Source organism: Phyllostomus discolor, chromosome 1 (genome assembly GCF_004126475.2).
Source record: "Phyllostomus discolor isolate MPI-MPIP mPhyDis1 chromosome 1, mPhyDis1.pri.v3, whole genome shotgun sequence".
Taxonomy (NCBI): Eukaryota; Metazoa; Chordata; class Mammalia; order Chiroptera; family Phyllostomidae; genus Phyllostomus; species Phyllostomus discolor.
Window position 1 is genome coordinate 174419299 of NC_040903.2, and position 23149 is coordinate 174442447.

Here is a 23149-nt window from a genome sequence, read left to right on the forward strand (position 1 = left end):
ATGACAAATGTGGAAGATTTCATTAGTTTTTTTTTACAGGCTTTTGCTCCCGGTCCAGCCCTGTTTGTTGGGTGGAGGCGGGGAGAGGTTTTCACTCTGCGGAAACTGCTGCAGGCCTTTGCATGGGGCCAGCTGGGAAGGGTAGGGACACCAGTGTCTTGGCTTCTGACCTCTGCTTGCCTGAGGCACAGGCAGCTCCAGAAACTGGTTCCTCCATCTCTGGGGCCTCCAGAGGGGAGGCCTGGGGGATTGAAGGCAACTCTGCTCCCAACTGGCCCATTCCCCAAATGAGGACAGAGTGACATAGGACCACAGGCTGTCAGAGCAGCAGGCAGCCCAGATTGGCTGGCCCTGAGGGTCACACACACTAGCCACGGGCCCATACAGTGCATACGCATCCCGAGACATACTGACATAAAAACAGACACATAGATCAATGGACCAGAGTAGAGAGCCCAGAAATAGCCCACATATATATAGTTGATTAATTTATGACAGAGGAGACAAGAACATGCATGGTGACAAAAGAGCAGTCTCTTCGAAACTGGTGCCGGGAAAACTGGACAGCCACATGAGAAAGAATGAAATTCTACCACTGTCTTACTCCATACCCAAAAATTAACTCACACATGGATTAAAGACTTAAATGGAAGGCCTGAAACCATAAAATTTCTAGAATAAAACATAGGTAGTAAGCTCCTTGATACAGATCTTGGCAGTATTTTACACCTGACACCAAAAGCAAAAGCAACAAAAGCAACAATAAACAAGTGGGACGACATCCAACTGGAAAGCTTCTGCCCAGCAAAGGGAACCACCAAAGACATGAAAAGCAACTCAATGAATGGGAGAAAATATCTGCAAACCACATATCTGATACAGGATTAATATTAAAAAATATATAAAGAAAACTCAATAGCAAAAAAATCGGATTAAAAAATAGGCAGAAGATCTATGTAAACATTTTACCAAAGAACATACAGATGCCCAAAAGATACATGAAAAGATGTTCAGCATCACTAATCACCAGGGAAATGCAAATCAAAACTCCAGGGAGGTGTCGCCTCACACCTGTTTGAGCGGCTGTGGTCGAAAAGATGAGAAGTGAGTGTTGGCAAACACGTGGAGAAAACGGAACCCTTGTGCACGGTTGGTGGGAATGCACACTGTGCAGACACTGTGGAAAATAGTACGGAGGTTCCTCAAAAAATTAAAAATAGAAAAGCCATATAATCCAGCAATCTCAAATCTGGGATTTATCCAGAAAAAGAAAAACACAAACTCAGTAAGATATATACACCCCATATTCACTGCAGTGTTATTTACAATAGTCAAGATATGGAAATAACCTAAGTGTCTATCAATAGATCAATAGGTGAATGGATAAAGAAACTGTGGCTCCGGCTAGTGTGGCTCAGTTTGTTGGGTGTCGTCCCACAAGCAGAAAGGTCTTGGGCTTGATTCCGGGTCAGGACATATGCCCAAGGGGTAGGTCTGGTCCCGTTACAAAAGGCAACCAGTCGATGTTTCTCTCCCTCCTTCTCCCTCGCTTACCCTCTCTCTGAAATCAATAAGAATGTCCTCAGGGGAGAAATAAATAAGTGAATAAGAAATAGTGACATATACATATGTCATATATATAATAGTTATGTATAATTATTATTCACCTATAAAAAAAGAATGAAATCTTGCCATTTGTAACAACATGGGTGGACCTCAAGGGCATTATGCTAAATGAAATGTTAGTCAGAGAGAGATAACTACTGTATGATTTCATATGTGGGATCTAAAAATAAAAAACCAAACTCATAGATACAGATAGCAGATTAGCAGTTGCCAGAGGTGGGGCCAGGAGGTGGCATGGGGTGGGAGAAATGAGTAAAGGCAATCAATCAGCAATGACAAAGAGCAAATTAAAAAAAAAAATGAATCCCCAGAGAGCTCCTTGTGAAAACAAAATAAATCCTTAGGGGCTACCAAGCTGAACTTTCTGAGTCGGATTACCCAGAAGTGGGGCCTGGGACTGCTTAACACGCTCCCCTGGGGATTCTTGTGAACAGCAGCCAGGTCTGGCTCGGCTTTCCTGGGGAGACAGAACCAGTCATCAGCAGACCCACAACCAGGAACGAGACCTCTGGCCCCACAGTTAGGTGTTCTTCCCACAGCTAGACCAGGAGCCCATGGGACCCCAACGAATTGTCCATCATTTCTTCTTTGTTTTAATTTTCTCAAAAGCAAAGTTACTAATGCACACAGTTTGAAGAGTCAAACAAAGGTAGTTTTACAAGGCTCGCACGAGAAAACACAGCTCCTTGTCCACACCCTCCCATCTGCCCCTCCCCACAGGCAACTGTTTTCACCGATTCTTTTGGCATTGAAAGAGAACAGAATCTCACCCCAAACTATGCCCCTTTGACATGAAAACTATTTTGAGCTGAAGGCAATGAAGCAGCAGCAAATGCAGGAAAAGTTCTCCCTGCCCTTTTCTGTCTGAAGGCGGGATATAACCCCTCCTTCCCCTGAAACAGGCTTGTGTCCTCCCAGAGATGCGCCAGACGAATGAATCTGCAGACGAGCCTTACTCCATTCGTTCCCTCCCATGTTTACCTTCCAAGAACTTGCCATTCTCAGAAGCCTAAAACCGATTTCCTGTGTCCTTTTCTCTCTCTACAAGTTTGTTCTTTGTTGGTGCTGCATAAGCCAGAGCTCTAAACTGCTGCTTTTCCCTGAGGTTCCTCCCACGTGACGTGCTCTCCGTGTGTCAGTGAGCTGGTTTCTCTCATTGATTGGTCTAGCTGAAAACCTAAGGTGCCAAGTGTTGCCTCCCCTATAGTATTTGCTCCCACCCTTGGCACTGTTTGAATTTTGTAATGAATATGCATCACTTTGTTATTCTCATGTCGTCCACAGTTAGGATGGATTGCTGGGTTTAGCGCAGGTCTGGGATGCCCGGGCATTTGCAGAGTGCCCCGGTCGTCACTGGGCGAAGGCCACCAGCTCCTCCAGGGCTTGCTCGCGGTGGTTGCCATGGACCAGCAGCACCTCCTTGATCCGGTCCTGCTGGAAGCCCATGTCGCTGAACTGTTCCCAGAGGCGCAGGAACTCCCCAGCCTGCGGAAAGGGAGGCGGAGAGGCCACTGAGGCTCAGTCTCTGTTCTGGGGAGCCCCCTCGCTGGTGTCCTCTGTATCTACAGAGAGCCGTGGGCTGATCCTGGGCAACACCTGCGTTTCCCCTGTGCTTCTGAAGTGACGTGGGCTTGGACCTCTCTTCCGTGCCGAGGAAGGAGGCCCCAGCCTGGCCCCTGGCTTGGTCCTGGCTTTGCTCCCTGACTCTGGCTCGCTCCTGACTGCCTGTGCTTGGGCACTGGGGCAGCGAGGAGAAGAAGGTCAAACCCTAGTGTCCAGGGAATGCACAGCCCAGTGCCTCTGCCCAGGCCCCAAACTCTGCCAGTGTTTCACAGAGCACAGCCTCCACTTTCCTCCCTCCTGTGGCCCTAGTGCTTTAGACTTCCCTGCTTCTCCTTCCTCCCTCCCCCTCTACATCCCACCCCTCCTCACTGGTCCCTCCCTTGGCCTCAGGGAAGAGCTGCTCAGGAGCCGGGACCAGCTGCTAAGTGTGGACAGGTCACAGTCATCGCCACTCAAAATGACTCCTGGGCCACAGCTGCCCGCACTCTGGATCCCAGGCAGGTGGCAGTCTCCCTGAGCAGAAAGTTCAGGTATCTCTGTGCTGCCTGTGGCTCCCGCCTAGGTGTCTGGCGAAGGGTGGGCATTCAATAACACCTGTGTCGATTCTGTTAAATAGTACAGAAGCCTCGCCTCTGGTTTCCCTCCCCACCTTGTCCCCTCACCTTCTGTGCTTCATCTCCCTAGGCTGTTTCCTTTCAGTCCCCAGGCTGGCTCTGGCACCGTGCGCCCCGGCACACCAGGCTTGTGTGTACACCCCCCATCCCTCACCTCCCCGGGGCTCAGGCAGGTGGCGGAGCTGACCTGGCTCTCAGAGAACTGGAACATCTCCATGGCCTCCTCCACCAGGCCCTCCTCGTAGCCCTGCCGCAGCAGCCGGTCACAGGCACTCAGGTAGCTGAGAAACTGCATTGGAAAGGGGCAAAGAGGGAGGGGTGATGAGAGGAGTGGCAGGGGCAGCAGATGGAGTGGAGGAGTCACCCCGAGGACCCCATTGAGGACTGAGCTCAGACCAGCTGTCTAGACACCCCACCACATACAACATGGGCCCAGAAACCCCAGGAGCCAATAGAAGAGAAACAGAGGTCTCCTCTAGAGACAGGTGGACAGCAAGTCCTGGCCAGCTTTCCTGAGGGTTGGAAACCGAGGGCTGGAACCCAGGAAAAGGGCTGCCAGGGTGAGCTGAGGTGTTCCCAGAACCCAAGTGGGGAGCAGGACAGGCCTGCAACACAGGCGTCTCACCCACCACCCACCCTGGCCTGCTCACCCTCCCTGGGGAGCACCTGCCTGTGTGAAGGGGCCCCCGCACCTGTGTGTCCCCACCCCACCCCTAGCCGCGTGCATCTCTGCCACCCAGGACTTCTTGGCGCCCCACCACACAACAGTCCTGCTTCAGTGCTGGAGTGGGGGGGCACACAGAGCAGGATCTCACAGGGCTGGACCCCTGTTCAGCTCACTTCCTACTTAGTCATCAGGGGCTGCTTTTGCCCTCAGTCCCCCAACCAGGCCTCACAGGCCTGCCTGCTCCTGCCCCTGTCCTCGCCTCAGCTCCTCCCCAAACCCCCAGGCCTCTGTATACCCAGCCCCCTCCCCAAGGCCAGCCTCACTCCTCTTCCCCAGGACCCACGGTGCCCCGTTTCCAAGGCGCCATGCTTGCCGCCCCCACGGCATGTACAACTGTGTAACTGCCCTCATATAACTATGTTCCTCATCCTTCTCACCCACTGACTTCGCTCCACCAGGGGAGGGCTGTGTCAGTCTTACTCCCCACTGCTTCCCAGCACCCCAATGGCGGCAGAAGGAGCTCAATAAATACACGCTGTGTTTATAAAATGAGTTAAGAACTACCTTCAAGGAGCTCACAGCTCAGTGGGGGAGATAAACCAGATACAGGAAATCATGAGGGCCGGGCAAAGCAGAGCAGGATTTGTAGGGAGTTGGTGCCAAATGCAAGCGCCAGACCATAAAACTTATGGGTGCGAGTGGAGAGGAAGCAGGTTGGTTTCTGCAGACCTTCAGAGCTGGTCAGAGAGCACAGATGATATAGGCTAATGGCTTCAGCTCCTGAACTCTCCAAGCATCTGCCCCAGAACACCTAGACCTTGCTCTGAGCACGTCTGGAAAACCACCCAGCCATGCCTTCCTTGCGCACCTAAGGAAACTGAGGTCCAAGCAGCACGGGCAGTGCGCCCAGGGGCCCGGGACTAGAGCCTAGATCACCTGACCCCTCCCGGTGCCTCGTCCACCCCACGGCCAGCTGCTGGAGGAGGGGCTTGAGCTAGCTTGCAGGTAGACAGGGCTTCTGAAGGTGAAAATAGGAGCAGGGTTAAGGGCAGATGGGGGGTGCTCCCTTTACCTCTTAGCTCATCCACAGCAATGCTTTGTGGCCTTGGTGCTGACTGCATTTGTAAAGATTCTGCTGCCTGGTCAGTTTGGGGGACCTATGGGACTGTAAACGCCACCAGGCCTGCCTCAGACCCCAGGGGCATTGATGATCAGCCATTGATGATCAGCACATTTTCTCCTCCCTCCATTCTGTGCATAGGGAGAGGCTCGAGGAGGGCCCTCCCGTGCCTGGAGCCCCACCGCAAGTCCGTGCCTGGCCTATGGGCCCCTCAGGTGCCACCCATGCCTGTCCTGCACTTTGACCCCTGTGAAAGGAGGGAAGGAGTGATGGACAAAGCTTATCATCTGTGTCCCCTCCGCTCTCCCCGGCTCTTCTCAGTGAAGACCATCTGGTGCCCTCCCTTGTGGACCGTCTCTGGCCATAAAGGATTTACTACAGCATATTTCTCTCAAGGGGAGAAGGAACCTGAACCCCAAGGAGTTGCTTAGTTAATGGTGGAACTTTACAGACTAGAGGGAAGGATGAACTTGGTGGAGGAGAGTAGATGAAACCATCCGATGGACCTTCTGGCCCACCCCTCAGGGCCTAGCCTCTGCCTGCCCTTCAGGCCAGAGGGCTGCCCAGACACCTGGCGGGCCAGGCAGGCAGTCAGTCTGTCTGGAAACACCATGTTCCTGATGCAGTGGGGTTCTTCCTGCCCACCCACAGGGAGGCCAGTGCCTGTGCTGGCTCCTGCTCATCCTCAGAGCTCCACGGCCTTGTCACAGGACCTAGAGCCTGGGCGGTGGGGTGTGTCAGAGTGCTCTCTGTGGACTGGTGCCTCACAATCCTCTGGCTTCTTAGCCACAGTCCTGGCTTTCAGTGGCAGCTGAAGGTGGGGGCAACTTGAGATCCCTTCTTAAATCTCAGATGGGTGTGGGATGCTACCCTGGAAGGCTCTCACACAGAAAATGAGAGAAGGGCACTGTGCAGCAAAGATTCAGAGTGAGACCAGCCTCAGTTTCTTCATCCACAAAGTGGGGGCAGTAATAGCAACCATGCAGAATTGAGGAGGCCTAATTGTAGACGCTCGGGTTGAGGAACTGGCACAGAGAAGGTGTTTACTAACTATCAGTACCACTGATGACTGACTGATGCAGGGGTATAAAGACCTGACCACCTCAGTCCCCCTTCGGGTGACTCTGAAGGACCGTGTATGCTCCAGAAGTGAAGGCTTGGCCGATGCTGTTGTTGAGTCTACAAAGCTCAGTGTCTCCATCTACTCACTGCTGCTTCCGGCCACTCCCTTCGCCAGGGGTTGACCCCAGTAGCCTCCTTGATAACTATCCTGCGTACCACGCTCCACCTGAGTCAGCTTCCTGGGGATTCCGACACACAGCACTGGTTTTTATGTACCCTGGTTTCCCATACCTCCTAGTTGCATCTGAATACCCAGGAGGCGCCAATAAGCACTGTTGACTAGATGGGTGGATGGATGAAGGAGAGGTGGGTATGGGCAAACCATTTGTTGAGGGAAGCAATTAGAACTGCACCATCCAATATAGCATCCAGTAGCCACAGGTGACCATTTTAATTGATTACAATTAAATAAAATTCTCAGTCACACGAGGCACATTTCAAGTAACCATGGCTAGAGGTTACTGTGTTAGACAACAGGTATAAAATATCTCTCTCACTGCAGCAAGTTCTATTGGGCAGCTCTAGAGAGCTTCTTGGCTACCCAAAGCTCCAGCCCCTGCATCTGGGGCAGAGCTCAGGAGAGTAGGCTATCAAGACTCCCCCAGTGGGCATGGGGGTTCCTGATAAACTCCTATGGAAACTGTAGCATTAGGGTCTAGAAACTTGCTTACAACCCCAGATAATTAATGTCAGGTTGAGATTCTGCCTCTAAAGAGAAGGAAACAAAACTTCAAGGTGAAGATAAAACCACATGGCCACCCACCAGGTTCCGGCTCCACAGCCCCCAGCTCTGGACGATCACTCACCTGGCTCAGGCTCTGCCGCCCCGTCTTCTGCAGAGCCACAATGGCCCTGTGCAGGGGGTACCCCAGGGCGACCACTGGCCCGATGAGGTCTTGCTCCTCCTGGCTGAGGGCAGACAGCAGGTCAGCCGAAGCAGGATGCGGTCTGTGGGCGATGAGAGGCTGGGGCTCCCGCCCAAGAGGTGGCAGGCAGGTGTATGGGCTGAGGGACTGAAATACAGACAAGCTGGGTGCATCAGCTACCATCTGGCCGGCAGCACATTTTTAAAAGTGCCTTTGCATGCCACTTTCTATACAAAGTCCAGAGGCCAATGCTGTGAAGAGCTTGGAGTCCTGCAGACCTGGGTCAAACCCCAGATCTCTACTGTTTACTCAGTTTACTCACATGTAAAATGGAGGCAAACATACTTAGATACTTCAAGGGTTGTTACAAGGCTATAAGTCAATGTGAGAAAAGTAATTAGCAACAGACCTGGCATATAGAAACTGCCAGTACATGATAATTGTTTCATTTATAGTTAGAACAACCCTGTAAGAGAAGTAAGATAGATCCATCCTGTTATCCCACTTTACAGGTATTGAAACCTAAGTTCAGAGAAGTTAGTGGTAAGCAACATATATTTGGGACCTGTACCCTGCTCAGAATCAAATCCAGGGTTCTTTACCTCACCCATTAGGAGGATCTCTCCTGCCAGACCCTCATTCTTGAATTTGGCTGGGCTGAGCATAGAGCGGGACGCAGGCTGGGCATGGCCGTGGTGCTAGGGAGACCCACACACACCCTGGGCTAAGACTGGCGGCTTAAGGGCATGTCAGTTGGTCTGGCTGGCATCACTCCTCACCCTTCCCCTGTGAAGAAGCACCTATCTGCCAGCCCGGAACACACTACCTGTCCCCTCCTGCCCCACCCATCCCCACCTGCTCAGGGTTTCTCTGCCCCGACTTCACCCTTAGGGGTGCCCCCAGAGTGGTAAACATCCAAATCTTAGGATCTGAGTCCACTCTGCGACCTGAAAGAAGATTCTTGGCTGCTCTCTGCCCTAATTTCCTTCTGTGCAGAACCTCTGTCCCCAACCCTCCCCCCAACACACACACACACACACACACACACACACACCCCTAGGGCTGCAGGCAGGGTTGAATTGACTCTGGATCAGGGGAGAGCCACCCTGGCATCTGCACTTGGTCCCTGATGTGGGCAACGCCGGTCCAGTTCACAGAGCCCCGTCTCTACCTTTGCTCCAAACAACCGCAGGCGGGGTTGTTGGCCCTCTTTACAAGGTAGAAAAGGGATGGCTCAGTGCGCCTCAGTGACACTAGTGAGCAGAAAAGCCAGACCTCAGGTCTCTTTTGGAGTTAATTTCCTGTTGGACTTGCGCCTACTGGTTTGGCCGAGAGGCTGTTGGGGTGGGGGGGGGGGTGGGCGGGAGAAAGCTGTGCCCTATCCCTGCCTCCTGTTCCCAGTCCTGACCCACCCCATCTGGTCTGGATCGCGGTTGTGCAGAATTTTATGCTTACACAATTTGTACCTCTTAAAGAAAACAGACAGACACAATTAAAAATATAAAATTAGGCACAAAGCTTTGGAAGGAGCAAAGCCAGGGGCCTGAGGCTAAAGCATCATTGATTTCATGGTAAGTTCACTTCTGCTCCCCATTCTTATGGGTACAGACCTGTCCTGAAGCCTCTCCAACCCACCACAACCCTCACCTCTCTCAGTACATGATCACACCCCTGTACAGTGCTGCCTGGTCCCCATGCCCCCTGGGAAACTCTCCTTGTCCAGTGGTTTTGATCTTGTCTCTTCCAGCCCAGTGCCTGGCAGGAACTAAGGGACAGCGACTATTCCTTTACTGAGACTCCAGCTCCCCAGTCTACAGCAAGCCTTGCCCCCTGACAAGCCCTGGATTTGAGGCACGTTCATTAATGCAACAGACATTCATTGATCGCCCCCTACTGGCCAAGTCTGCTGTTGGGCGCTCTGGAAACAAAAATGAACACGATCCGCCCTTTGCCCTAAAAGAACTCATATTCCACTGGAAGAGAAAGACACACAGGTATGGGATAATGACAATTAAGTGACATGTGCCCTAACAGAAGCACAGCAGGCACAATGGGAAACAGAGGGAATGGGGGCCCTCTGAGCAGGGAATATTCTAGGCAAAGGGCCGCAGGAAGAACAGCATGGTGTACAGGGCCTGGTGAGAGCAGCAGATAAGGTAAGGAGGAGGAGCGCAGACAGGAGGGGACCGAGGCCGTGGACCAGGCTGGGACCCCCGACAATGGGGGCTTTGCTACTGATCTGCAGACTTGGCAGAGTGGGCAAGTTCCTTACCGCGACCATGGGCTTGTGGCTCCGCAGCGGGGGCATGGCACCGGCCGTGGAAGGCCGCGGAGGCGGCTCTGGTGCACTGGGGAACGGGAGCGCCGGGCCCTGGGGAGGCTCGGGGCTGGGGCAGAGGCTCAGCGCCCGGTGGCGGATGCGCTGCAGGAGGGCGCGGGGACAGGAGGCCATCCTGCCCTCCGAGAGTTTCCGCCGGGCACCCGCCAGCTCCAACCTCACGCCGCGCAGCAAGTCCAGCGAGCGCCGGTGATAGCCTGAGCTGGGGCTTGCAGGAGCGCTGGCCTGGGGGCTGCAAGGACCCGGCTTTTCCTCCCTGGCAGGGGAGGCTTCCTCCTCTTCTCCCTTCTCATCCTCCAGCTGCTCCTGGGGTCCAGCCTCAGGGCCATCGGCTGCGGCCGGCGGAGGCACCGGCCGGTATTCGGGGCTAACCAGCAAGTACCAGGCAGGAGGGGCTGAAGCTGTCCCGGGGGCATCGCACTGGAACCGGCAGGGCCCCCGGACGACAGCCTCCACCCAGAAGAGAGTCCTCCTCTCCAGGCTGAAGTCGTGCTGCCGAGAGAAGGCTACGTGAGGATCGGCCAGGCAAGCCAGGCTCGAGGGCACACCCCTACCCTCTGGTCTCCGGGGCCCCTGTTCAGCCAAAGACTTGCCAGACCTGCATAGCTCCCAATTCTGGGCTCCAGGCAGCCATCACAGCCCACCCCCCTTTTAGCTAACACTGGAGTAGACGGACATCAGTAACAATGTAACGGTAACCTCTGCATAAGGACAAAGTGAAGAACAGGTTAATAGGATGAGATGTAGTGAAATCTAAGTGAAATCTGTAAGTGAAATATGTAAGTCCTTTTGCTGTTTAGTATGTAATTGAACAGTAGCAGCTTAAAAACTTTCTCCAATAAAATTGGGTTTTAGCATCCCGGCTGATGTGCCTCAGTGGATTGAGTGCTGGCCTATGAAATGAGGGGTCCCTGGTTCCATTCCCAGTCAGGACACATAGCTGGGTTGCAGGCAAGATCCCCGGTAGGGGGCGTGTGAGGGGCAACCACACATTGATGTTTCTCTCCCTCCCCCTCTCAAAAAATAATCTTAATTTAGCAAATGCACCATTTGTGAGTAAGCAGCCAGCCTTGGAGGCCCGCCCAAGCAAATGAACTTCCCTGTGGAGTAATACAGCGGTCCCCAACCTTTTGGGGGTGGGGGCAGAATAGGGGTGGGTAACAGGAGGCGGAGCTCAGGTGCGGAGAGGGGGGGAGCGGGGGTGGGGTGGGGTGGGAGGAGGCGGAGCCCAGATCAGCTTCCCATGCTCACAGCCCCTCACCTCCTGATGACAGCAGGGGGGGGGGGGGTTGGGGGCAGAGACAGGAGGCAGAGCTCAGGCGAACTTCCCTCGTGACCGTGGCCAGGTTCTCAGGAGGCTACAGGCCAGTGCTTGTTCTCTGCCCCGGGGCTGGGAACCTCTGGAATAATACCCTCCTCCAACCTCCTGGCTGCGATATGAGGTTCTTTTGGGACCCAGGACATGTAAAATTCGCTAACCTTTGTTGAACCCCACTTAGTAGGTTTTAGTATTACCGTTATTCCTATTTCTAGATTATGAAAATGAGGCTCAGAAAATGTAATTTGCTGGAGGTCAGATTGGAGGGCAGGGGCTAAGCTGGGATTTCTCTGTCCATCTGACTGTAGAGCTTTATCCACTACATAGCAGGCCACCTAAAAAGGTGGTCTGGAGCCCACATAAATAGTCTAGCTTGAGAGTTTAAAATATTTGCCTATATTTTATAGACAAATATAAAAGACTCCCATTGCCTACCTTTAAAATTTAAAACCAAGAATATAAAATGCCATTCAAATATTTTTAAAAATTTAAAGGCCATTTCAATGCTCTGTGATGGCCAGCTAAGGAAGAGAGAGGCAGGAGGAAGTGGTGTGTGGGAGGGAAAGGGGAGACAGAAAGACGAAAACAGCCACAGATCACATACACTGCCACCTTCCCACCTTTGACCTGACCCTAGGCTGGGGAGAGGAGCGTCACTTAGCCGGTCCGGAGTGGCTCCCTGACTGAGGTCAAGGACTGTGTCTTACTCTGCTCCGGACCCTCAGGGCCCAGGGCGGGCAGGCCTGGCACAGAGCGGGCATGTGTTAAGTGTGTGCAGAATACACAGCTAGAGAAAGGGACTGGAGCAAAATAGACGAGTCGTGAAAAACAGAAGAGGAAAGAGACAACTCAGAACTGATGAGGCAGAATTGTAGAGAAAGACACTGAGCCAGCGGGACTTAGGGGATAAAATGATACAAAGACCCAATAAAAATACCAACACAATTTATGGAACTAAGCAGGATGATTCTAAAGTTCGTATGAAAAACAAACAAGTACAGATAGCCAGGAAACCTCTGGAGATGAAAAGATAAAGAGAATTAGCCTTATCAGCTGTTTTATTGTATTATAAAACATCAATAATTAAAGCTATGATACCGGCAAAGATAGGTTAAAGGTAGAGAACAGAAAGCCCAGAAATAGACCTCAGTATCTATGGGGCTTTAGTAAATAATAAAGATGGCATTTCAAGCAATGAGAAAAAGAGGAACTAGTCAATAAATGGTGTTGGCTATCCGGAGAAAAATAAAGTTGGATCCATTCTCACATTATAGACACAAGGATAAATTCCAAAAGGATCAAAGATTCAAATGTGTGATATTAAACCATAAAAGTACCAGGAGAAAACAGGACAGAAACCTTTTACAACCTCAAATGGGGATGGCCTTTCTTACTCCGAATCAAAATCTGGAAGCCACAAACATGCACACAGGCCCTCGTCCAAAACCTGCAGGGCAAACACGCCTCAGGAGCAAGGTCAAAGGCAGATGCCACACTGGAAGGGGGGGGGACGGGGTGGGGGAGGGGGGAACAGCACTCACACACCACACAAAGGCTAACTTTACTAACAGAGACCAACAGCCAAACAGAAAAAAATGGGTGAAAAATAATAATGGCCAGTTCACAGAAAAGCTGCTCAGCCTCACTCATAATGAGAGAAAGCAAAAGAAAACTGTGCTGAAATACCATTCACCTACCCCTTGGCAAAGACCCAGTGTCTGATGACACCCTGTTGGGGAGTGTGGGAGGTGCGGGTGCAGGGCGCTTGCCTGTTGGGATGTAAATCAGGACAACCCCTCCACAGAGCCAGAGTGGTTTGTCGATTTGCATAAGAAAATTCAAAAGCACATTTGCATACACTCATCTCCTGCAGCACTGTTGGTGATGGCAAAAGCCTTGGAAGAATCTAAGTGTACATCAGGAGGGGCCCAGCTGACAAAATGTGATGTGTCCACATAATGCCGTATTTCCGTGAGAAACCAAACTGAAGATGCTTTCTATGTACAGATACGGAAGATTTTTATAAGTGAAAAAATCAAGAAGAACAGTTTCTATAAAATAATACCTTTGGTATAAAAAGAGGAGGAAATAGGTATATTTGCTTGCATATACACACATAAGAATCCCTAAAACAATAAAGAATAAATAACAGAGGCCATCAGTGGAGGGGCAGAGCTGGGGGCAGAGCAGATGGAGAGGGATCAGTGGGGGGTAGGCAAACTGCCTGGGGGCCAAATTGAGCCCCCACCTTGTCTGTGTAAATACAGTGTTATTGAAACAGGCCGTGCCCACCCTCTCCTCTCCCTAAGGTCTATAAAAACTCTGGCAATCACTCAAGCCTGCTCTTTTCCTATAATTTCTACTTCTGGCCCTTTATAGAAAATATTTGTCAACCCTGCTCTATAATACTTTATTCATACACATAAATTTACATATATGTATATGTGTATACACACACACCAGATTTAAAGAGGCTCTAAGTATGGAAGGAAAGGCTCCTCGGGCAGGAGCCGGGTGAAGGGGTGGGCAGGGGCTTAGGGGCCTGAGGGACTCCTGTGGGAGTCCTGGCTGCATTGCTCACCAGCCATGAGACCCTGTGGACCACTCAGATGGGAGCTTGGATTCCTGTGCCGTGGGGTAGGAACAGCCAGCTGCTAAAAGGGTCATAAAAAGGAGAGAAGACTGAACATGTAGAGAGTTCCTAGCATAGGCCTGGTGCCCAGCAGGTGCTCAGTAAACGGTGGGTGTTATTATTTTTCCCTTTAGGCCACTGTAGGTTCATCTGGTATCTAACCTCCATGTATAACATCATTGTTACGGGAAAATGTATTTCGAGTTCTTAACACTGGGAATATAGCCCAGTGAACTCGAAGCTGTAAATCATACTTAAAGTCTCATGCTTCTCTAGTTTTTAGTTTGGGCCAACAGGAAAAGAGGTAGAGGCTCAGGAAGGGAAAGAGGCTCAAGGAATTGCAGGTGCGCACCCTGAGAGCAGGAGGCAAAGCCAGGTCAGAATTTGGCTAGGACAGTAGACATGGACTTGGCAGAAGGGTGCCTATTTTCTGCTACCAGACTAGCCTCTTCCCAGCTTGGCTTGAGCTCAGCAGGGAGGAAAGGCTGTGATCATCCACCTCCCCTGGAGGTCAGTAAAGCGAGTTCCTCTTCCCACCAATACCAGGCTCTACTGCCAGAGACAGTGGCCACAGCACAGGCTGAGGAGCAAGGGCTCCTGCTCCATGGAGGGCACTCTGGGCTTTGCAAAGCTCATGTCACCTCTGGACACCCGACCTGAGGAGCCTCAGAGCAACTCCAAGTCTGCAGGTGAAGCCCAACTGCACCACGTCTCCCGCTCCGGTGCCCCCGCCACTCAAGCCCCCCCACCTGGCTCTGCCCAGGCTTCTCCTTCCAGGACTGTGCTCTTTGCTCCTGACTTCCTGAAACCTTTTTTTTTTTTTTTTTTTTTTTTTTGCCTTCAGATATCACCTGTCTGGTGTCTCTCGTGTTCCAACCCTGCTCTTAGCTAATACGAGTAATCTGCAGTCAGAACCTGGGTTTTAGTCTAGCCACTAACTTTGGACAAATCATTTCCTTTTTCTGGGCCTCAGGTTCCTCCTGTTCAAAATGAGTGAGAGCTGATCTAGATCCCCAGACTTTTCCACGAAGCCCCCAGCAGACAGTGGAGGATGAACACTCAAGAGCCTGAGGACTCGGTCCCAAGAGGCCCAATGCCAGCTCCACATTCTTTGCAATCTTATTCTTTCATTAGTAAAGAATTCATATGACTTCTGCATTCTACCCAATGACACATCTGTGTTACAATTTAAATGCAATAGGTTCTCCTATAAATCTTCAAGTAAACTAGATTCTCCTGGAAATTAAATAATTGTGCTTATCTTAACGCCAGGTGTAATGTGGCCACATACACTGGGAGCATAGCCCAGGGTGGGAGCCAGGGGGTGCTTTAAGGGTGCCCCTAGGACAGACGTGGGGGATAGGAATCCTTTCTAATGTGTCCCAGGTCATTTTAACAGAGGATTCTAGATCTAGTGTCTTAACCCAAAGGGGTCATTCTAATGGTGGGATTTTACTTTATTATTATTTTATCCTCACCTGAGGACATTTTTTCATTGTTTTTAGAGAGTGAGTAAAGAGGGCAGAGTGTGTGTGGGAGAGAGATAGAGATAGAGATAGAGATAGAGATAGAGATAGAGATAGAGAGAGATGGATATAAGATGGAAACCTCGATTGGTTGCCTCTTATATGTGCCCTGACCGGGACTGAACACACAGCCTGGGCATGTGTCCAGACTGGAATTCAAACCTTCAACCTTTCGGTCTATGGGATGATGTTCTAATCAACTGAGCCATACCCGTCAGGCCCGGCCTAATGGTGGAATTTTATTGTTTATTTTTATTTTATTTTATTTTATTTTATTTTATTTTATTTTATTTTATTTTTAAAAGATTTTATTTATTTATTAACAGAGGGAAAGGAAGGGGGAAAGAAAGGGAGAGAAACATCTATGTGTGGTTGCCTCTCATACACCCCCTACTGGGGATCTGGCCTGCAACCCAGGCATGTGCCCTGACTGGGAATTGAACCAGTGACCCTTTGGTTTTCAGGCCTGTGCTCAATTCACTGAGCTACACCAGTGCTAATGTTGGAATTTTAGACATAACAGCAGGCTGACAGAGAAGAGAGGGACTGGAACATCTGTACAATGACCCTCATTCACTTTATATAGGTGACCTTCCAGTTATTCTAAGGCTAAAATAAGACCCATTAAATAATCCTCATCACCAGCCTTCCTCAGGAAACACCTTTCTTTTTGGGTTATTTCCAAACTCCATGGAATATACCACAGCAGGCCTAGCTGCCCTTAAAAATCAAGGATCAAGGTCCCATGAGGCTCAGTGTTAGACCCACAGACCGAGGAACTGGGAGACAGACAGACAGAGAGACACACTTACCATAGAACCCAGCAGAAGCTCCCTGCAGGCTGGGACACTGAGTTCTGGCCCAGGCAGAAGCTCTGTGCTTATCACAAAGCCCTTGGACACCTTGAAAGGGACACCATCGAGGGCACTCATTCTGCGGAGGAGTGTGGAGATGGTGAGCGGGCTGCGGCGGGCTGCCGAGCGGCAGGCAGAGAGTCCAGTCCCGAGGACCAGGCTCGGGCCCCTCAGGCGGCCTCAGTGCTCTGTGACTTAGCTGGGTCCCCACAGCCAAGAGGGAAGAGGTGAAGTGGCCAGTGCTGTTAAAAAAAGAGTTTTTAATTTAAGCAGTTGAGGAAGAAATATCAAATACAAAAACTCTTCCAAAAAAGGAAGGAAGGAATACTTCCTAACTCCTTTGACATCACCTCGATACCAAGCTTAACAAGAAAATTACAGGGCATTTATCTCATGAACATAAATGAAAAAATCTCCACAAAAATAATTATGGATAGAAAACTACTGCCAAGTTGAGTTTATTACAGGAATGAGAGGTTGGCTTAACATTCCAAAATCAATCAATGGGAATAAAGATAAACATCAACAGAATAAAAATAAAAAATTATATAATTATCTCTCTCCACAGATGCAAAAAAGTGCTTGGCAAAGTCAATACCTATTCAAGATTTTAAGAAACAACAAACAAACTCTTTTAGCAACTTAGGAATTTCCTTAACCTAATAAAAATATCTCTAAAATATATGAAGCAAACATCCCACTTAATGTGAAAAGCTGAAAGATATCCCCAAGATTAGGGATGATGAGGTGAGGAGTCCCCACCACTTGTTCTGTTCAGCATTGCACTGGAGGTGCTAGCCTATGCAATAAGGGAGGGCGAAAACAAAAGTATGAGGATTGGAAAGAAAGAAATGAAGCCATCGTTATTCATAGATGACATAATTATATGTAGAAAATAAAAAAATCCTGTATGAATAAAACTCTTAGAATGAGTTAATTTGTGAAGGTTGTTGGATACATGGGCAATACACAAGAATCAATTATGCATCTATACACAAATAACAAACCATGTAAATGTTATTTTCTAAAAATTTTATTAGAGATTGAAATTTTTAAAAGGTACCATTTATATTAGCATCAATACCTAGGACTCAATATAGCATAAGATGTGTAAGACAGAAAACTATAAAATATTAGATTAAGTGAAGGAGCGTGCCATGACCATGGATCTAAGACTCACTCTTATAAAGATATTGACTCTTCCTGAGCTGATTTACAGATCCCACATATCAAAATTCCATCACATTCTTTGGTGTAAATTGGCAAACTAATTCTACAATTCAAATGAAATGTAAAGGGCCAAGGAAAGCCACGGCAATCTTTAAGAAGAAGCAACACGGTGGGAAGACTCATACTTTCCGATGTCAGGACTTACTAGAAAGGTACCGGAAGTGAGACAGCATGGCCCCGACAAGAGGACTTCCGAAGGGGCCAACAGCACAGAGGAGGCGGGCCAGGGACAGATCCCCACACACATAGACCCTTGACTCATGACCCTGTGGAGCACTAGGAAAATGAAGGTCTCCCAGTAAATTGTTTTGGGTCAATTGGATATCCACCTAGAACATAAAACTATTGACCTCTCACCTCACGTTATGCACACAAATCAATTCTAGGTAGACTGTAGATCTCAATATAAAAGGTAAAGAGATAAAGCCTAAAGATAAAATTGGGGAATATATTCATGGCTTTATAATAGGCAAACATTTTTTAAACAGATTACACAAAGACTAACCATAAAGGAAAACACTGGTAAATTGGGGCAGAGTTAAGAATGTCCCTTCATCAGAAGATACCATTAAGAGAGTGAAATATCACAGAGCGGGAGGAGAGATCTGCAGCACATGCAACTGACAAGGGACTCATATGCAACATAAATCAATAAGAGAAAGACCCAATACAAAAATAGGCAAGCAATTTTCATAGGCACTTCCCAAAAGAAGCTATCCACATAGCCAATAACCGGGTAAGCTGTTTAACCACACTAGCCGTCGGGGAAATGCGAAATAAAACAATGAGATATCCCTACACACCGGGACATACACACTCAAGCCGTCAAAATTTGAAAAACCTGACAGGACCAGGGGACAGGAATGTGGGAACACCCGGCGCTCTCGTGCGCCGCTGGGGAGGAAGTCAGCTAGTGTCAGTCAACAGTGTCTGCTCACACCGAGATCCAGGAATGAAAAGCTCATTCACACACAGCTTCTGGGCCTTTTGGCTAAGATCAAGTGTAGTATGTTTTAACTTAATAATCACAAGAGCAGGGACTTGATTTTTTTAATAATTTGAAACATTAAATAAAGATTCTGTTGCTTTAAAAAACAAAACAGTCATGCACAAGAATCCAAGCTCATGACTGCCTGTAATATACATTTTAATCCCTTGTACTGTCCTCACCGCAGTGGGGTGTTTTATAAACAACCAGGGATTACTAGGGAGTACTTCTGGCTTAACACAATCTGTCATCCCTGCCAGGATGGTGCAAAGCCCTGCTGCTAGGGGTCACTTCGGTCATCCCCATGCCCGTGCAGGAGCATTTTAGGTAATCTGAGTGTGGAGAGGTCCAATGAGGCCAGATGGGCAAATCCCTTAATCCCTGCATCTCCTCTGTAAACTCACTCTCATCAGTGTCTTATTGTCTGTAAGACTCAAAAGACTGCTTGCTAGCACATTGGAGTGTCTCTCTGTGCTACAGGATCAGACAGGCCCCAGGGTAGCCAGTAAGTGATCTGCCCCATCACCCTGTTCTTGCAGGGGACATTGGGGAACAGGGGGTTGTAGGGAACACAAGAAAGTTAGCAAATGTTGGCCCTCTTGGATTGATCATTCACATTTTCGACTGTCATTAGAATTTTGAGCTACGGGGAAGGACCACAGTTTTACTGAGACCCAGGTGCGAACTCCCTGTCCCTCACCTGTGACCCCAAACCTGCATGCTGCACAGATATTCTCTACTCAGTTCTAACCTTGCTCCTGAAGTAATTCAAGAGTTTGAGGGTTCTGGAAATACAACTCTTAAGAATATCAAGGGCTACAGTGATCTAGTTAGAACACACTCGAAAATGACGATTATCTCTGCTAAATACCAGGTGAGAAGTACAGATCATAAGTAATGATGTTCTTTAGAGGAAGGTGAGTATCCTAGAAGCTTCAGGAAATGTGGGCCTTGGCCTGGACGCTGGAGGACAGGGAACAGCCTGGGGACAGGGGAAAGGTGGGGTGAAGAGCATTAAGTCCAGGGAGGGAGCAAAGTGAGCCAGGGAGCAGAGGCGGGGCAGAATGGGGGGAGCTAAGCTGCTGGACTCAAGTAGGCAGTGTATGCTGGGAAGCAGTCTGCGCTGGGATCGAGCTGGGTGGGCCCTGAACGTTAGGCTGAGTGCTGACTCCATTCGGCAGGCGGCAGGCGGCAGAGAAAGCTGAAGAGGCCCAAAGGGGTGGAGTGAGGGTGGAGGGTGGGGACGTGAGGAACACCAGTCTGATGCTTTAGCAAGCAGCACAGTGCAGGATCTCCCCAGCACCAGTCCCTGGATCTGTGCCCACGTGGCTGCTTCTGAGCCTGGGGACAAGGGGCAGAGTGGGTGGGGGTTATAGTAATCAGTTTACAAGGAGCCCGGGCAATGACATTAGTATTATTTTTAAAGGTCTCCATAATACTCTCTAAATGATTTCATGCTTGCCTATAGCTTCAACAGTCTATGTGCCAATGACTTACACGTAAAATTCTCCAGTTCTGAGATCAAACTCATCAACACAACAACTGCCTACAACGCATCTCCTCCAAGATGTCTCAAGGGTGCTTCAAACACAACATATGCCAAGTGAACCCCTCATTTCCTGCTTCTCTGAACTGCTCCTCATCCCCCCAGGATTCCTTATCTCAAGGAATGTCTCAGGTGCACAAGCTTGGGAGACATCCCGATACTTCCTTCTCCTTCGCTGCCACCCATCTCAAATCCCTGCCAGGTTGTTTCTCTTCAATTCCTGGAATCCAGACACTTCATGTTACCTCCGCTGCTGTCATGGGAACCCAAGCCCCCATTATTTCTCTCTCCCTTGGACAGCTGGTGTCCATGTGTCCTCTCATGCCCTGCTACTATAATTCTGTCCCACACACTGGGACAAAGGTGATCATTTCAAGGCAGCAAACTAAGCCATTCCTCTGCTTAAAAGACTCCCAATGTTCCCAGCTGCTCTCAGAAGCAAAATCGAACTCCTGACCAGAGCTTCCCAAGCCGCACAGTGACTGGCCCCTCCCCTCCCACCCGCTTGCTCTAGCCATGTTGACCTTCGATGCTTTGATCTCTTGGCCCAACAGAGTGCCCTTGCACATGCTGTTCCAGATACCTGCTATGTTCTTCCTTGTCTCTTCCCCACAGTTAATAGTTGTTTATTCTTCAGAGCTCAGCTGAAACATCATTTCTTCAAAAAAGTGGTCCCTGCCCTGGGCAGGTGGCTATATTGGTTAGCTCACCCTCCCATACAGCAAAAAGTCTCAGGTCTGATCCCCGCTTGGGGCGTGTGTGGTAGGCTACCAGTCGATGCTGCCTGCCTTGCCCTTGAATCAATAAACATATAGGGCCCACTCAGAACAGTGGCTTTCTGGACTTTTTTTTTTTTTTACTGTGACCCACAGGAAATACATTTGACTTCGTGACCTAGCATATATACAGGTAAATTGAATCATGGCCATTCTTATCCCTACTATTTGATATATTTCTCCTATTTCACCTAAATGCATTATGGAACACTCATTTTGAAAATAAAAAAGGCCTAATTAACCTTATAGAACTATATCTGCCCTTCAAAGCACTCAGCATATTTTTAATGATTATTGAATTATACCTCTTTCAAAGTCTGTGTTAGGATGTATTTGGTATTTTGCTTGTTGCCATAGCCCTTACTTTTAGCAAACTATTTAAGCCTCAACAGCCACTTAATATTTGAACAGTGAAAAATATAAATTGGTAACTCAGCACTTTTTCTTCTGGCACTTACCACGATTCTAACGGACTCTAATTTCCCGCATGATCATTAGGGTTCTCTACTCCGGACCCTAACTCCAGGAAGGCAGGGATCCTGTGGGCCCCTGTCTCTGCCTCCAGCACCTAACATAGCACCTGGCAAACAGTCAATGAAAATCTTTTCCCAAGCACACCGTCCAAATCCAGGCACCTACACTCTGTCAAGCACAAGTGAATTACAGTTGAGACGTGTCTCCTGCTCTGCACAGTTCTATACTTTAACACCAATTGCCTCAGACTTCAATCTTCGCTTCAGAGACTACAGGAAAGCCAGTTTATTCCAAAAGGCAAATGGAACCTATATTGGAAACAAATTCTTCATGGATAGCCAGATGTGGAGGTCAGGAACTACCCAAAAGTAAACACTTAATTATACAGAAAGAGTTTATTGGTTATAAGTATTTTAAAAAAATACTAAGTTGGAAATGCTTCATGTAATCTCTAGTCCTTAAGATAGATGTCACTGCTACTACTTCATAGCATTCACACTCTTGCTAGACATTATGTATTATATATTACACTTATTTGAATAGAACAAGACATAGTTTGTACTTACCTTGTAATTCCCAGGATAGCTGCCCTATAGATGAAGGTCATGGAAGTGAGTGAATTGCTCCAACAGATGGTATAATCCCAGCTAAGCTTCTTGACACATCGTTGCACAGAAGTCACGTGGACGCAGAAACATGAATGGTTTTAGAGTGATTAAGTTGCTTGGCTTACAGCAAAGTGATGTCATAAACTCAGCCACTTGGGGGTGAAAACTCTTAATATTTAATGTATAATTAATCTCTTTATTCTATTTTCTATTCTTCCCTGTATTTACTTAAGTTCTTAAAAAGAAATGCTTTTGTTCAAGTTTCTCACAAACCCAGGGTCTCCTCTACTGGGACATCAGATAAACAATATTCTTGCACATAGGACATGACGAAGCAACACATTTCTGGTTAGTCCTTGAGTGAGTTTCTCTATTTTCATTAATTATGTTTAATACATAGAACATGTATGTATGGATGTCAAAAACACGAGAGTCAGAAGAGGGCTGGAGGCTCAACAGAACTGCAGTTCTTAGTTCTAACAACAACAAAAAAACTGACTAGCAATGATCAGCAATACTGAGGGGCACCCCTACCATGCAGACTGTGGCCTATAGACACCGTCTTCACAGAAGAGGGACCAGGGGTCACTGGGGAAATGACGGCTTCCGGGCCGGGACAGGAAGTGTGAAAAACAAATATGGAGAACAGTGGGACTGGGAACACAGTGGCCGAATTAAAGAGGCTCCCACTGGCTCAAGGGGACACAATCAATAAAGAAAACCATAAAATGGGTTGAAAGACAAATATGTTTGTACCTGAGTTCATACTAATAAACACAAAATTCACCATTCACTTTCAGATGTGAACCCATTATTCTGAAAACTAGTAAATCAAGGAAATTACATATTTATCTCTTGCTTTTGCAATACAAATTGTACACCAGGGTAAAGAAACAGTTGATGAGGGCTCATTTCTTTTTTTTAGAAGTATTCCAGCTAATAAAGAATGGCAGAATTAAACTATCACTATTTTGCAGATGAACAAATCTAGCTCTTGATTGTTAGTGGCTGCTGAGATCACAAAGTGACAGCCAGACATCAGTCCTCCTGGAGGACACGCCAGGCCTGTGAAATAGTCCCACCAGAAAATTCCAACCCAGATGTAGTCAAGTCTCAAGATCAGCATTGTCCAATACAGATGTGAGCCACAAATGTAATTGTGCATCCCAATTCAAAAGGACTTTCCATTCAAACTCTCAATTTCAGGTGCCCAATAGCCATACATGGCTACCATATCAGAGCGTGTAGCTCTAACCACTAAATTAAAAGAAATACAGAAAA

General features: G+C 48.6%; 1 protein-coding gene and 1 pseudogene across 4 annotated transcripts; one reads left to right on the forward strand and one right to left on the reverse strand.

The window, feature by feature from the left end:
• Positions 1 to 2213: 2213 nt before the first annotated feature.
• Positions 2214 to 22269, reverse strand: UBAP1L (ubiquitin associated protein 1 like). Of its 4 annotated transcripts, none has more exons than XM_036009222.1 (7): positions 21827 to 21912; positions 21426 to 21618; positions 16205 to 16325; positions 9851 to 10408; positions 7519 to 7725; positions 3991 to 4092; positions 2214 to 3111 (listed from the first exon to the last, which is right to left on the reverse strand). In XM_036009222.1, exons 3-7 carry the CDS (start codon positions 16322 to 16324, stop codon positions 2977 to 2979), a joined length of 1122 nt encoding a protein of 373 aa, XP_035865115.1. In that variant the 5' UTR covers position 16325; positions 21426 to 21618; positions 21827 to 21912; the 3' UTR covers positions 2214 to 2976. The 4 variants fall into 4 exon arrangements, with proteins under 4 accessions (XP_035865115.1, XP_035865109.1, XP_028363971.2 ...); XM_036009216.1 differs by having other exon boundaries at positions 16205 to 16488; XM_028508170.2 differs by lacking the exon at positions 21426 to 21618 and having other exon boundaries at positions 21827 to 22269.
• On the forward strand, positions 18448 to 18545 carry LOC114493504 (annotated as a pseudogene).
• Positions 22270 to 23149: the final 880 nt, after the last annotated feature.

Coding starts and splice junctions, on each gene's coding strand:
- UBAP1L (XM_028508170.2), bottom strand. CDS start 21,867: ATGACCTTCATCTATAGGGCAGCTATCCTGGGAATTACAAG. Junction 16,326..21,826: donor GCTATCCTGGGAATTACAAG/GTAAGTACAAAC, acceptor ACTCCTCCGCAG/AATGAGTGCCCTCGATGGTG. Junction 4,093..7,518: donor GGCGGCAGAGCCTGAGCCAG/GTGAGTGATCGT, acceptor TTTCCAATGCAG/TTTCTCAGCTACCTGAGTGC.